Source organism: Pisolithus orientalis (genome assembly GCF_024613125.1).
Source record: "Pisolithus orientalis strain OTSU chromosome Unknown F5J12scaffold_183, whole genome shotgun sequence".
NCBI lineage: Eukaryota > Fungi > Basidiomycota > Agaricomycetes > Boletales > Pisolithaceae > Pisolithus > Pisolithus orientalis.
Genome location: NW_026260964.1, coordinates 1 through 15,608, shown reverse-complemented (window position 1 = coordinate 15,608; position 15,608 = coordinate 1). Strand labels below are relative to the sequence as shown.

Below are 15,608 nucleotides of genomic sequence, written 5' to 3'. Positions count from 1 at the left end.
ATCCTCATGTTCTTTCTCTGTCAACCCTTGTGAAGAATTGCAAGTTGAGCACAGTTGGAGAGGGGGATGTTGAGCTGCAGAGCTGGATTCACAGTTCTGAAAACAGTGGTCAGTAAGCAAAAAAAAAAAAAAAGGTAGTGCTACACACCAGGCACTCCTCACCATCCCCTGACATTGGCTTGTGTGTTTCAGAAATCATATCCTGATTTCTGCCTCACACTGATGGAAAGAGTTGAGACAGTAGTACACAAGACACAGGAAGTAGGTCTGTACTCACGTTTGACTACCTGGTGACAGGCCTTTGCACCATGTGAAGGTTGGGCTTTGGTGGGTGAAGTGATGATAGGAATTGACTCTCTTTGACCTCTGGGCACCAACAGGGGGACCAACTTAGAAAGTAACAGCAGATGACCTAGTTGCAGGCATGATGAATTTGACCTGGTAGACATGTAGTCAAACTGTGGGCCAGTGGAACTGTGGAACATGTAGTCACCACATGCTCTTTGCTGATGCAAAATCAAGTGAGATGGAAAGGAAAAGACATTCAGGTAAGGAATGACTGGGTAAGGAAAGACTGGGTTCAGGCCAAACATTGGTTAGTGGACAATTTATGATCTTGCACAAAGGGTTACACACCTGATTTGAAGTGAGTGAAGAAAAGAAGGCAAGGAAGAAGAGAAAATGGAGGATGAAATGTTCACTACTGAGCTATTTGTTTGGTCCTGGAAGAAGCCTGCATGCCAAATTCACACTAGCACCCTTGCTTCCTTCTAGTTGGCATGTTTGTAGACTGTACTGAATTCCCATGGTTTGTTAATATCATGGTCTAGGTCAGAAAGTTGCAATTGTGTAAGCAAAGAATTCTGGAACCTCAGGGGAAACCCCTCTAGGAATTTCTTCTTCTTCTGAATGAAGCTGAGGATGCACCTGAATTCCTGAACATATTTCCTGAGATCTTCCAGTGACTCCATTGGCATCTGAACCTGGTGGTAGAGTAGAGTCTTGGGGTCAGCTTTGGTATAGCAACAATCTTTCACTGGGGCACCTGGGTAGTAGTTCAGGAATTCTTTGGAGAACATGTTGTCACACACCAAAGGTGTTGTGGACATGGTTACAGTTGGCTCTGCCTAACTTGTTGATGAGTTGCACACTGTAGGAAAAGACCAAGTAACTGTAAAATACAAAATAGGTGACTTGGTAACAACAATTAAGTGAAAAGAATGAATTGTTTGTCCCAAGGATTCTGGACTGTTGAGACTAGAAGGTGGGACTCTGCACTTTGTAGTAGTCATGTTCTGTGGCATGTGCAATGTAGGAAAAGTGAAAAGTCCAAGTAGCTGTATAATATGAGCTAGATGGCTTAGATAACAACAATAAAATGAAGGGAATAAATTTCTCATCCCAAGGGATTCTGGACTGTTGAAATTAGAAGGTGGGGCCCTGCAATTTGTAGTGGTAGTGTTTCATGGCATGAGCAGTGTCACACACCAAAGGTGTTGTGGACATGGATACAGCTGACTCTGCCTAACTCATTGACAAGTTGTGCACCATGCAGATGAAGACTAAAGCCCTCATGCATAGAAAGACTGCTGGATGTGAGCAGTCATCTGTTACACAAGAATGAGTCATCAGTGCTAGGGAGAAAAGAGGAAGCAAGTCAAGCACCCATCAAAAGTCTTTAGCACTCAAGTATGGCATTCTAGTTTTCATTGTATCTCCACCATTTCCAAAGATAATGACTCTGTTCTCACACTCACTTAAAGTGCTCAGCCACATGATTCTGTCTACTGAGTTTGGAAAGGATCCTTGCACCCTACACATTTCTACAGCACTCCATCCATCAGCACTGGGTCCATCAGATATGGCTGCCTCTTTGTTGATCATCTCACTTGTCTCCTTTTCCAGAGACAGTGACTATTTATATCTGCCAGGTATTCCCACCAGCTTCTGTCCTGAAGCCCCCTGGTTCATTCCATTCTCATCAGCCCTGTCCCATCCCATGCAGCTTGGTCAGCATGTTCTCCTTGTCAGTATGACTTCCAGAAGGATGTTCTTTGGTCACCTCAGGTCTGTCACTCAGTTACAAAGGTCTTATGTGGTCATTTCAGTCTCCCCACTTGATGAAGCATATGGATCCTTCCTCCCTGCCCCCTGCAATGTCTTTATTCCACTCTTGTCCATCATTCTCCTGATGTTGTGACAGCTGCAGTATAATCTACTGTTCTCCAGCCTTCCTGATCATATCCATGATGAGTATGACATGCATCTTGCCTTCTTACTGCAAGACCCAGCTAAGACATCCCCCCATCTCCCTCTCCTCCATCAGATCCCCATTCATGAAGCTTTTATTAACTTTGCTGAGAGGATGAATGGGTGGGAGATGTGATCACCTATGCTCCCATTGCCCCACAGACCCCCAATGCCCTAGCCCTTTGACACCTGACTCATGCCATCCTTTTCTGGAATTAATACTTCCCTATCTGGAAACACTGTCCATCTGTCATCCCATCTTTGGATCTAGTGTCATCTCTGCTGAGATCTGACATGCATTGTCACCCCCTAATGTGATACCAGTGTGCTTAGAATTTGACATTCTTTGACTCATACTGTGATATTTTGACTGTCTTGCCAATTTTCTATGCTTGCTTACTTTTCATTTCTCACTTACTCATCATGATTACTCATTGCTTACAGTCCTTACTCATTACTTACCAAGCATTTTTGCCTCATTTGTCATAGGCTGTGCTCCTCCCATGGTATATAAACCCCCTGTATGTAGCTACAAAAAAAAGCAATCAAGAAGTCACTCAGGAATCAGTTCAGTTCATCTCTGTTGTAACTCATTGTTGACAGTTGAGGCTCATTCAGCAGAGTCCATCTGTCATCATTCATATTCTTGGTAGTTGAGCTCCATCAAGGGTTTATCTACCCCCATCCATTATCTGAGGTATCATCTGTGCATAGTCAGCACATTTGATTAGTCATCCCTCCACTCCTGTGTAACTCATCATTGACTTGTGCTAGGAGTCCTTGTAGCTGAATACCTTTGCCCTATTCAGCATCCCCCACCAAGTCATCATTCATTCATCTACTCCTGCATAACTCATTGATGACTTGCACCAGGAGCACTCTCTATTGAAGTACATTACTCCACTCAGCACCCCCTTCCCAGTTATCACTCTTTTGTTTTCTCCTGCATAACTTGTCATTGACTTGTGTGAGGAGCACCTGCCATTGAAGTCCCCTCAGCTATAGATTTTTCTACCCTTCAGGTATTGCAGAGGCAAACCACCACTCACTCATATATGTCTTTGGTGTTGGTTTTGGTTGGTTCAAACCACCATTCCACACTTTGACTCACAGCAGGCATGCTGAAGTTCACAGAGGTGAAGGCTAGGGAAGATACTGTGGGGCTGAGGGACAGATAGCAGCAGCTGAACAGGAAACAGGACATTTTAGTAGGCTCTCCCTGACCATTTAGCAGATCATTGATACTCAAAAACCCCATTCAATGATACTCTGGTGACTATGGCAGTGCTTGCCACACTTACAGCACAGGCAGCCCCCATGCCACAGGTGCATGGGTAAAGTGTATTCACAGACATCATTTGGGTCATGGAGGGTAATCTGCTGTCCACCATCAGGATAGTCATTTGTTACCATGCTCATGAGGCAGATGAATGGGTGACCAAGAAGCATGTCAAAGTTGGTGTGCTCAATTACCTGGACCCAGAGCATGACTGTCCCAGTGCTGAAGTCAAGTTTCAGGTTCTCAAGAATGCCTACAGTAGTGTCCTCAGACATGTTAGCAGAGGTCATAGTCATGAGATGATCACTGCACAATGGGAGCCCAATCTTTTCCCAGATGTGCCTGGGCATGGTGATGATTTCCAAACCAGAATTGAGCACACAGTTGATAGTGATGTTGGTCCTGGGGACCTTGGCTTCAATGCAGTGGAGCAGTAGGGTGTGGTGAGTCACAATGGAACCATCATCACCATGGATGACATGGTCTCCATATTTGTGTACAGTTTGGTGTGGATTATGGCCAGTTAGCTCATTTACATGCACTCACTCATCATCACCACTACAAACTACTTCTACAGTATCTCATTTGTGGTGATTTGTTTAGCCATGGTGATGTCCCTGAACTGTTTGTGAAACTCAGGGGCACCTGTGAATAGTTCCTTGACAGGCAAGGTGATGCTGGTGTTGAGTACATGCTCCATGATACATTTGGGTGTGGCTTCATCTTTGAGTGGGAACAAGTAATGGTACTGGTTCTGGTTGTGGGTTGGAGCTGGGTATGATGTTTGTGATGGGACAATTGCAATGGGTGCAGGATCCTTGCACACAGTGTAGGGAGCTGTATACCCCCTGAGGCTGAAACAGGAAATGTCAGTAAATTCCACTGCCCCTATCACTCTATGCCTTTGGAATTCTTCCCACTCATTGCCTTGTGTTTTGTCCCACCCCCTTTCAGCTTCAGAGTTTTCCCCAACCTCCAATGTGTCCCCTGGCCATCAATAAGCTGATCTGAAAAATTCCACATTTGCCCAGAGACATCAATATGCTGATCCAGAATTCTGCATCTGAGCCTCTGTCCAGCCACATCACCAGTAGTCAGTGCCATTCACCTCTAAAAAACTCTGGTTCCCCCTGTCACCCAAAATTCCATAGATCATCCTTTGTATCCATAGGCTCCTCCCTTCTGCAGTTCTGCCCTTCCCACCAACTCCACCTCTCACCTGTACACATACCCTTGTTCTGTTGGAAGATATCCCCCTTGCCTTTGTTCCTTTTATCTCATTTACTACTTGTCAGACTATTTCACATGCATTTGTACTTTGCTGACATCTGTCATCCTTCCCTGTATTTTCCAGCCTTTTAGTTTTTCCACCCCACTTTACTCCAACTCATACCTACATCCCATGTACTATATAATTCTGCTGTAGTGTCAGAAAAATACCACCTACTTTTGGAGTCACTGTCTGTGCATTTCACAAGTTCAAGAGTCCCCCAAGGTATTAAAGAGTCTATTGAGTCTACAGTGTCTACAGTGTCTTCAGCATTTTGCATACTTACCACATCCTCTAGCCCATCACACCTTGTCTTGTGTTCCTGTTGTCTCAGATACTCCCTTCCCATCGCATATCTGCGTCTTGGAACTCTGCATACCTGACTCACTGTGCTCATGCATCAACAAACCTTTGGAATTAAACTTCATGATCCTCACCTGCATACTCCATCCCTTCTAGTGTAATCTTCAGCTTCTCCTTCCACTCAGCACCCCTTGGGACAATCCTAGGGAATCTTCCCTTCAGCTTTCCTCTAGTCACATGCTTCCCATAAGCAGTGTCCCACAATGTTTTGGAGCCCACTGCAAGGGGTCTGTAGATCTGGAAAGGAGATCCTTATGACCCACTTGTCAAAGAACTGAACTCAAAGAGCTCCTAGAGCCCTTCTGAAAGACTATCTATTTCTTCATTCAAAATTTTAATCCTGGTAGCTGATCCAAGAGAGATTTCAGAGCCACACTTGTCAGACTCAGGCCTTGAATTAGACAAGATCTTTTGGAGTCCTGAATCCCCAGTGTTTTACCCAGCATTTCCCAGAAGTTTTGACTTTGATGAACCCTTCACACCTGTTACTGAGCATCAAGAACTTTTGCCTCTATCAGAACTATCTTCCTCTTTGCCCATGTCACCCAGCAATTCAGAACTAGCAGCTGAACAGCTACTCCTTCCTTCCCACTCCTTAATCAAAAAGTCCATTATCACCCTTCCAACTCAAATACCTGCTCAGAATACCACTTCCTTGCCTCTCTTGAATCACACACCTCCTATTCTCCAAATTCCAAACCAGATTCCTGCACTTCTCCACATAATGTCTGGAGCTAAAGATATGCTGCTCAGGGGTTCCAACAAGGCCCTGAAGTTTTCCAGATGCACTAAAGATATCACTTGTTACCTCAAAGATGTTGAACAACTCTGCCTCACCATTGGTCTCATTTCTGGAAAAGATAAGATTTGCTGGGTCATTCACTATGCAGACCACAACAAGGTGGAACTCACCACTGTGGGGTGAGTACACTCAGAGCAGACCACAATGACAACAGAATGTGGACAGGCATGTGATATTAAGCGATCTAGCAATCAAGCAATCAGGTGTATATGCTGATACAGGTAGATTGATAGAGAGAGAGAGAGAGAGAGAGAGAGAAAGAGGAGAAAGAGAGATGATGACCCACACATACAGATAGCACCAGTATATATATGCCCCCAGAGTCCAAACAGCACAACACAGCCAAGGGGATCCACATGCCCAGACAGCACAATAGGAGATGTGATACTGTGATGAGATAGCATGAGCAAGCATGAGTGGTGTAGTGGTAAGCATATGCATATTGACACCTGGTAGAGGTGTCAAACTGCCACCCCATCATGCCCCTTCTGTTCCCATGCCCTTGACTACCCATAGTCAAGGGAATAAGCCTCTGCCCATGACACCACCATCATCACCACTGTCTTCATCCTTGTCTTTTCTGTCTCTGCCCCCTACTGCCTTGCCTTCCCTACCTGTGGCTTCGCCTGGTGCCACTTCTTCACCCATCTCCCACTTGTGTGTTCCCCTACCAGCATCCTTCCCACCATCTCCCACATCCACAGACAGCTCCTCCTCATCTGACAGTCTTACTGTGGTCTTCCCTGTTGTTGCAATGTCCTTGATGCAGTCTCAGACTGCACAATGCGAGAATACCACTCCTGGCAAGACTCCCCCCTTCTTGACAGTGGGTGACATTACCCCTGAAGGGTTGTGGAGCTGGGAGCTAGGTTGTGAGAACTACTGTCAGTTGAAAGGTGTGGCAGAGGATGTCCAGGTTGCTAAGGTGGTTGGCCACCTTCTCAATCCACATGTGCAAGATTGGATTAGTAACAATGGCAGCCAACTGACCACTCTCTCTTTCTTGGAGTTTATGGATGAGGTCCATATGTATTGGCTCCCCAGTGACTGGGCAGAAGCCATCCAGCAAAAGATGCTGTTGTTGATGTAGGGTAACAAGGCCTTCCACTTGTGGGCCATTGAGGTGGAGAGTCTGAACATCCTGTTGCAAGGAAGTGAATTTCACCTTACAGAGGACCATCTCCATTTCCACTTAGAGTCTCATAAGCACCCCAACCTCACTGCAGAGTACCATCTGACAGCTACCTGTTGTGAGAAGTGGTTCCACACTTGGCTCGACTTGGTCCACCTCCTCAACAAGAAGCATGTCCATGATTCCACAAAGATTGATGCAGCTATTCACAAGAAGCCCTTCCAGCCTAGCTGTGCAGCCAATGCTACCACATCAACCCCAAAGGCACCTGATGGCCATGTGTGTACCCAACCACCTGCCCTCACTGTTGAGGAGTGCCAGCTCCTCCAAGACAACTCTGGATGTTTCAAGTGTCATTGCCTCTTCCAGAATCACACTATGCACAACCACAACTGCCCAAATGATTTTCTAGATGCTAAGAACTATAAAGCCTTGACTGTTGCTGACATTGAAGCTGCTCAAAAGAAATGTGCCAAGCCTGTCACAGCAGTCATTGAAGATGAGCCCACTTCAAAGCATTCCCACATCACCAAGGAAGACAGTATGGATGCCATTGCCATTGTCATGCCCTCTGCCATTCTTGGGGATGGCACAGACTCAGGTGAAGAGCATGTTGCCCCTCTTTCTGTTCCCCATCTTCAGTGGTCATGCCTGCTTGAGGGCCCCAACTTGACCTTCCCCCTTCCTGTAAAGGCACTTATTGACAGTGGTTCTCATCTAGTTCTGATTGATGAGGCACTTGTTGAGAAACTAGGACTGTGATGCCAACTGTTACACAAGTCTCTCCATGTTTCAGTTGCCCTTTCTTCAGGTAACCAGGAGGTTAGGTCGTTGGGAAACTATGTTGTTCTGTCTTGCCTTTCCCATGATATGCATTTCCATTCATGTTCTGTTCATGCCATTGTTGCACCAGGGTTGTGTACCCCACTCTTGTTGGGACTTCCATTCCTCTTGCATGACCAACTTGTTATTGATCATGCTCTCACACTATCTTGTCAGCTTCATCAGAGATGTCCTCCTATGTCTTAGACATCCCTCAGGCAGGCAATGCATGCACTACATTTCATGCCAGCCAGTTACATGCATTCATGCCCAATGACACAACCCTCTCCCCTCTTGCAAGCTACCCCATCCTGGGCCTGTAGTCACAGCCAATGGGCAGCTGGAGAATTTGATTGAGCAAATTCTGGATGAGAAGTGGGCTGGGCAGACAAAGAAGTACTTGGTGCAGTGGTTAGGATATGGGCCAGAGGATGACAAGTGGTTGATGAAGAAGGATTTGGAGGACTGCAAGGCACTGGATGTTTGGGAAAGGGAACACCCACCATAGGCCAGTGGAAGTCAGTGAAGACAGTGGTTGAGGTGGTTGATGAAAGCTGGTTGATGAAGACTAGAGTCTCATTCATGAAGTTTTATTTGCTTCACTGAGAGGACAATTGGGGGGGGAAAGTTGCAATCCCCTATGCTCCTGTCACCCCACAGACCCCCAAAGCTTGACCCCTTTTGATACCTGACACCTGCCATCCCCTTTTTGATGTACTGTATCAGCATCAGATCAGCACTGCCTCTCTGTCATCCCACCTTTGCCTAGAAGTGATTCTTTCAAGGTGTGACATGCACAGCCTCCCCCTAATGTGATTCTAGTGTGCTTACTCAGTTTCTGACATTAGGGGAATTCACAGTGCATTTTTGTGCATCATTTTCATGCATTTTCAATGCCATTTTTGTTTTGTTTTTGTTGACTGGGCAGTTTGCTTTGATATCCCCCATTTTGGCTTCATTTTGGCAGTTTTCAAGGTTTGAATATATGTAGATAAAACATGTTAATTATCTTGAACAAGTCATCAGAAACCATATGCCTTGCACCACAGAAAGGTGGAAAGCTGCAGAAGCCCTTCTTGATGTCTATCTGGCTACTCTACTTGCTGAATCTCACTCATACCTTGATCCCCCAACCTCTTCTGACTCCAATTCCAGTGGTTCTGAGAGTGCAGGCTCTGAATCATCTGATGAACACCTGCATGGTGCCCCCTCAGCCAGTAGTGCTGTGTTGAATGCCCTTCCAGGGTTGTACTTGCAGCATTACCTGGTGAATCATCAACCCATCAAAAAGACAAGTGCCAACTTGGAGTTGCTTCTTGGCAATTGGATTCAATCATCCTGAGATTTTCAGATCCCATCTTGGTGTCACTCCAGCATGCTTTGACCTTCTAGTAGTCAAGGCTCTTCAAGAGGATCCAGTTTTTCACAACCAGTCAACTTCAGAGCAGATGGCAGTTCAAGACCAGGTTGCCATTGCACTGTATCGCTTTTGGCACTATGGGAATGGTGCAACAACAATGAAAGTTGCCCTTTTGGCTGGCATTGGTTATGGTACAGTACACCTGGTGACTAATTGTGTTATGACAGCAGTGTGTTCAGAAAGGTTTTGGAGATCTGCACTTCACTGGCCTGATGATGACATGAAGGAGAAAGCCAAGGCCTGGGTGGAGGAGCACTCCTGCCCTGCATGGCAGGATGGTTGGTGCATGGTTGATGGGACCTTGGTGCCTTTGCATGCCTGACCTGGTTTTTATGGAAATACTTGGTTTGATTGGAAGTCAAATTACTCACTCAATGTTCAGGTATGTCATCTTTTCAACTGATTATTGACTCCTTCTCTTAATATTTTCAAGACTGTATCAACCCCTGATCTTCAGATCATTGACTATGCTGTTGGCTTACCAGGTAGTCAGCATGATGCAACAGCTTTCTCTGATACTCACATTGCTAAAGGACCACAACATCTTGTTGGATGATGGAGAATTCATATGGGGTGATTCTGCATATCCCCTGCATACCTGGTGCCAAGCACCCCACAAAAAGTAAGCTGCCAGCATTGAGTGATACTGTGGCACATCTTATTTTTCTAGGCCAGCAAAGGATATCCCTGAGAACAAGACTCACAACTATTATGTCTCAAGGGTATGTATCCATTCTGAGCATTGTGTTGGGTTCCTTAAAGGTCACTAGTCATCTCTTCATGGACTCCAAGTCAACATCATCAATGAGGATCATATCAAGTATGCAGTGCTGTGGATTGTCTCTTGTATCCATCTGCATGCATTTGCAACAGGGCATGAAATGGGCATTAACACTTCAACTGACTCATTCTATTGTAATGGGATTCAAATTATGGGGAAGGAGGCCCAATGGTATGCTGGATGGTATGGTGAAAGTGAAGAAAATGCAGGGAGAATGGAGGATGAACATGAAAAGTCAAGGAATATTGCACTATTGGAGGGGAAAATTAAAAGGGAAGAATTAAAGAAAAGTCTATTTGAATTTTTGCATAGTCAGTGATGAAGAAGCTGTTTAGAAAGTTGGGGATCAATAACAGAAAGGTGCATACTAGTAGAACCCAACCCAGCTTGGAGTTCCTCAAGCCTAATTTGCCTGTCCATCATCATGAGCTCATGTGCTTGCTGACAATCCCCCTCCTCTTGCTGATGCTTGAGACAGAGCTCCTCAATCTCAAGTGCCATCTCTCATGCAGCCTCCCCCTTGACACACTCCTGTCTAGTCTTCTCTTTTGCACTATTGAGACTCATCTGCAGTTGAGCTGCACACTCACCTTCCACAATCTCACATGCAAGCTCCTGTGGGGTCATTTTCCTCTTGACTGAAGAGTAGCCTGTGCAGGGTGATGCAGGATGTTTCACTGTGAGCTTTGCCTTGGGCTCAGGAATGGACAGTGGGGCAGTCACCTCCCCCTTGCTAGGTGGCCATTCAATATCAAACCCAGGAGAACCAAGATGGGAGTTGTTCAATGGTGACAAGTCACAGGGAGCACTCTAGAACATTTGATCACATCAAATCAGTTACAGATCACACATGTACATAGTAACAAAATACTTCAGTGATGTCTCCACCTTTATCAAAGACATCAGCATCATTCTTGAGTCTGTCAAGAACAGAGAGGTCAAGAGATGAAGTACTGTTGGATATGGCTACACAACCAGCTATGGGGCTAGTGCCTGCAAGCTCATGCATCTGTCAATACCATGGAAACTTTTGCTTTAATGAAATCTGAAGATGCCACATAAGTTTTGTTGAGTACACATCCACAACACTTACCAACACTTACCATAAACCTTTGCAATCTCAGACCCAGGTGTAATATCATGTTCACAGTCTGAAACAATGAGACCATGCCCAGTCTCACCAAGTTGCTTGCAGTAGTCATTGTAAGTTGTGCAAAGGCTACTGAACACTCAGAACATCATCAAACAAACCAAGTTGCATGACTCACCTTGAAATACAATTTTTCACAGCTTCCATCAGCTTCTTTAGATCTGCTGGTCCAAATGGTGTGCCAGGTTTGTCTGTAATGAACAGGGCTTGGGCAATCTGGGTACAGCGCTCAATGATAGTGAGCCTGCTGCTAGCAGATGACTTGTCAAAGCCAAAAGCCACCATCCACTTCATATTACTCTCAACAAGAGTGAGCAGCTCATCTGTGAGCTTGGGCTGCTTTTTCCATCTGCCACCAATCAATAGCTTGGCTCGCAGGACCTGAATGGACTTATGGTACAAGAATACCACACTTTTTCTGCCTGCCAGTCACTCTGTTCTCTTTTTTGGACTCATCTTCAACTCCATCAAGAGGTGTGCTTGGGGTTACTGTTCTGCCATGACTAGCAGGCTTCTTGGCTCTTTTTTCTGGGGTGGAGTCGCCAGAGATAACCTCAGCTTAATACTACAGGGCATAGATATGGAAGAAATCTACTAAAAGGATATGATGTATATGTGGTATAACATGCATGACAGGGAAATGATGACTGACATGCTGAGTCAGCACTGGCATCTGTGAAAATGTCAAAGTGCTGTTTTCACATCATTTGCAAGTGGGCATGTCCAAAACAAAAATTAAAATGGCATGAAAATGATGCACAAAAATGTGCTGTGAATTCCCCTATTGCTTGACTCATATTTTGAAATTCTGACTGTCCTTGACTCACCTATTGCAAATACTTACCAATCTTTTGACTTTGCTTACTGATTCTTCACTTTTTGGTTTACTTATCCTTACCAATGCTCACCAATGCTTTCTAAGTTGATTACCCACTGCTTACATTCCTTACTTATCAGTTACCAATCACTTACCAGGTGTTTACACCTTGTTTTCCATAGGCAATGCCCCTGTACTGTATATAAATCACTGTACTCAGGTAGAGAAAAAAGATAATAATCAGAGTTATCTCTGATCTTCCATCTGGTCTCTTCCTCTGAAATACAAGGGCTGAGATCATGCAAGGGGGTAGCACATGAGCTAAACCCAACACCCTCACTCTGCTCCACTTCTGTCCCAGCAGACTTCAATCCTGCCAATCCTCCACTAGTCAGAGTTCCATTTGACTGTGTCAGACTTGTATCTGCACCTCTCCCCAGACCTTGTTTCATGTTGGAGTTGGTCAGAGTAGGCCTGGACCTGACATGGAGGAACTTTGTGCTCAGAACCTTGCCTTGCAAAAAGGCATAGCTGGCAGTGAGGATCAAGGCCCTTTGTCTAGTAATCAAGATGTTTATCCACTTTGAAACAGTGTATGACAGAATACTGATTATCATTTAGTATATGCATCCCCATTCCCCCCCCCCTCCCCCCCATGTATGCATCTGCATCTGTATTCACACTACAATAGTATGTAGTAGTACATGTGAATATGGATGTTTGTTTTGTTTGTTATCAGTTCACTATCACTTGCTAGATCTCGCTGTTGATAATTATGCTTTTTGGCGGAGTCTTAATTTTTAAATCGGATATTTAACAGCATTATATACACATCTACCGTTTCCAGGTCACACGCTTTTTCTGTGGAGTTTGAATCTCTAGTCGGAGATTAAATATTAGCCCACAAACTCACATTTGCTTGCACGTTTTTTTCCACATTTAACTTTAAAGCGGCCCTATAGCTAGATTCCGTCTACCATCTTTCAAATGTGCCAGTCAAGGCGATCGGCCCATTTTCCGGGCAAGAGCTGGGAGATCTGTTCGACATCTTTGTCACCTCTCCCAGAGAGGCACTGTATTCCGGCGCGTCAATAGAGGCAGGAGAAACTGGTAAACGTGACACTTACAATAACCATGTTGGTTTCCTTGGGAAGTGTCTTCGCTCGGCGAATGCCCTCCCACAGAGCATGCGAAGATTCCAATGCTGAAGTACATCATCAAGTATGGCCCCTTCATAATCAAAGAATGCTAACCTGGAATGATACCCTCGAGCTGAGTGCACAGACGGAATCCTCTCAAAGCTTCCTCGTCGGTCGCAACGACGTACTCAGCACGTTTCTCCTTCTTCAACCAGGAGTGTTCCGGTCCAACACCAGGATAATCCAATCCAGCACTGATAGAGTGCGTCTCTACGATTTGACCAGCGGGATCTTGCAGGACATATGTTCGAACTCCATGCAAGACACCCGGCTTGCCTCTAGCCAGGGTGGCACTGTGACGATCGCCGTCGATACCTTGCTGGGAGTTAGTACACAAGGACAATAAATTGATCCATACACCCACCTTCGCCTCCTGCCTCAACGCCCACGAGGTCCACAGATGTATCTGGAATGAACTCGTAAAAGGACCCAATGGCATTGCTGCCACCTCCAACGCATGCGACAACCACATCCGGAAGTTTCCCTGTTTCCTCCTTCATCTGTGCTTTGATTTCACGTCCGATCACCTTTTGATAGTCGCGGACAATAGTCGGGAATGGATGAGGGCCAAAACAGGATCCGATGAGGAAATGGGTTGTAGCAAGGTTCGTAACCCAATCTCTCATTGCTTCGTTAACAGCATCCTTCAGTGTCTTCGAACCTGACTCGACGGGCACGACCTGAGTAAAACTTAATTAGTAGCTTGATTGATTCAGATCGCAAGTTGAGTACCTTGGCGCCAAGCATCTTCATACGGAAGACGTTTAGAGCTTGTCTCCGTACATCCTCGGCACCCATATAGATGACGCACTCCATCCCGAAACGGGCACACACGGTCGCAGTCGCCACACCATGTTGTCCGGCACCCGTTTCTGCGATGATGCGAGTTTTGCCGAGACGCTTAGCCAACAGGATCTTGGCCGACGTTCAGCCTAAAACATTGAAAGGAGCGGGCATATGCGCACCTGGCCAACCGCATTATTGATTTTATGTGACCCTGTATGGTTGCTGTAAAAGCATGAGATCAGACCGATTTTATTGCGTGATCGTGATCGGCGGACACGTACAGATCCTCTCGTTTCAGCCATATCTGTGCGCCATTAGCATACTTGGTCAGACTTTCTGCAAAGTATAGCTTGGAAGGGCGGTTCATATAACCATAGTGGCTTTCGAACTCAGCCCAGAACGTTGGGTCATTCCGCGTAGCATTGTGAGCCTCCTCTAACTCGATGAGACAGTCGAAAAGTGCTTCCGGTACATACTGGCCGCCAAACTCGCCGAAGCGCGAGGGGAGAAGTGTCATTCCAGTCGGTCGAGATATCCCGGCAACGACCGGGTAATGATATTGTGAACTTTGAACTCCGGCAGTGGAGGAGTTGGAGGGCGATGATCCCTTGAGTCCTCTGCAGAAGTTCTCGACTACCTGAGGAACTTGACCAGCCGGTGCTTCTTTGATGAGGGAGACTATGCGACTCCCGACGACGACGCCATCCGCTCCAGCTTCGACAACGGCATCAAAGTGAGCACGTGTAGCAACTCCGAAACCCACGGCAAGGGGTACGGAAGTGTGCTTGCGGATACGAGCGATGATGTCGGGAAGCTCGCTGTTCACGAACCCTTTGACGGAAGAGCCGGTGGTTCCCATCTGGGAGATGCGGCATGCATATTCCGATAACGTCCAACTAACATGAAGGAAGAACTTACACGCGAGACGACGTAAATGAAGGAATCTGCGATGGAAGCCAAGTAAGGAAGTCGGTGCAGGGACGTCGACGGTGCTACGAGAGGGACATAGGACATGCTATAGGCCCATAGATGAGTTTTCTTTGGCTTTCACGATCTAATGACATGTGCTCACCCGGCTCTCGTGCATTTCTCGCGGAATCCGGATGCCTCTTCGGGTGGGAGGTCTACCATGATATATCCGTTTGCGCCAGCATCGCGAGCGTCCTGTACGGCTTTGTCTTCGCCATATGCAAGAATAGGATTGTAATAACCTGCACGAGCAAGTGAGCACGAACGGGCTCACGAGGTCGCATATTAGACTCACCCATTAGAAGCACTGGGACGGTAAGGCCTTTGTTTCGAGCCTCTTTGATTTGCCTGAGGATCAATGCATAGTCAACTCCATTTTGAAGAGCGACCTAATGTATTCCACTTAGAGCACGATCGAAATTTGGAATGAACGGACTCACGAGGTTAGTTTCTTGAATAGCAGGACCGTCTGCGATAGGATCTGAGAATGGAACACCAACTTCAATGATGTCAGCGCCTCCAGCCTGCATCGCCAATAGGATGGGAACGGTGTCGTCCTTGTTGGGAT

At 46.0% G+C, this 15,608-nt stretch overlaps 1 protein-coding gene across 1 annotated transcript; it reads right to left on the bottom strand.

The window, feature by feature from the left end:
* Positions 1-10,623: 10,623 nt before the first annotated feature.
* On the bottom strand, positions 10,624-11,563 carry F5J12DRAFT_899986 (uncharacterized protein; the record flags this gene model as incomplete). The annotated part of the gene is made up of 4 exons (XM_051748186.1): positions 10,624-10,929; positions 10,991-11,112; positions 11,223-11,338; positions 11,388-11,563. 4 exons carry the CDS (start codon positions 11,561-11,563, stop codon positions 10,624-10,626), a joined length of 720 nt encoding a protein of 239 aa, XP_051594083.1.
* Positions 11,564-15,608: the final 4,045 nt, after the last annotated feature.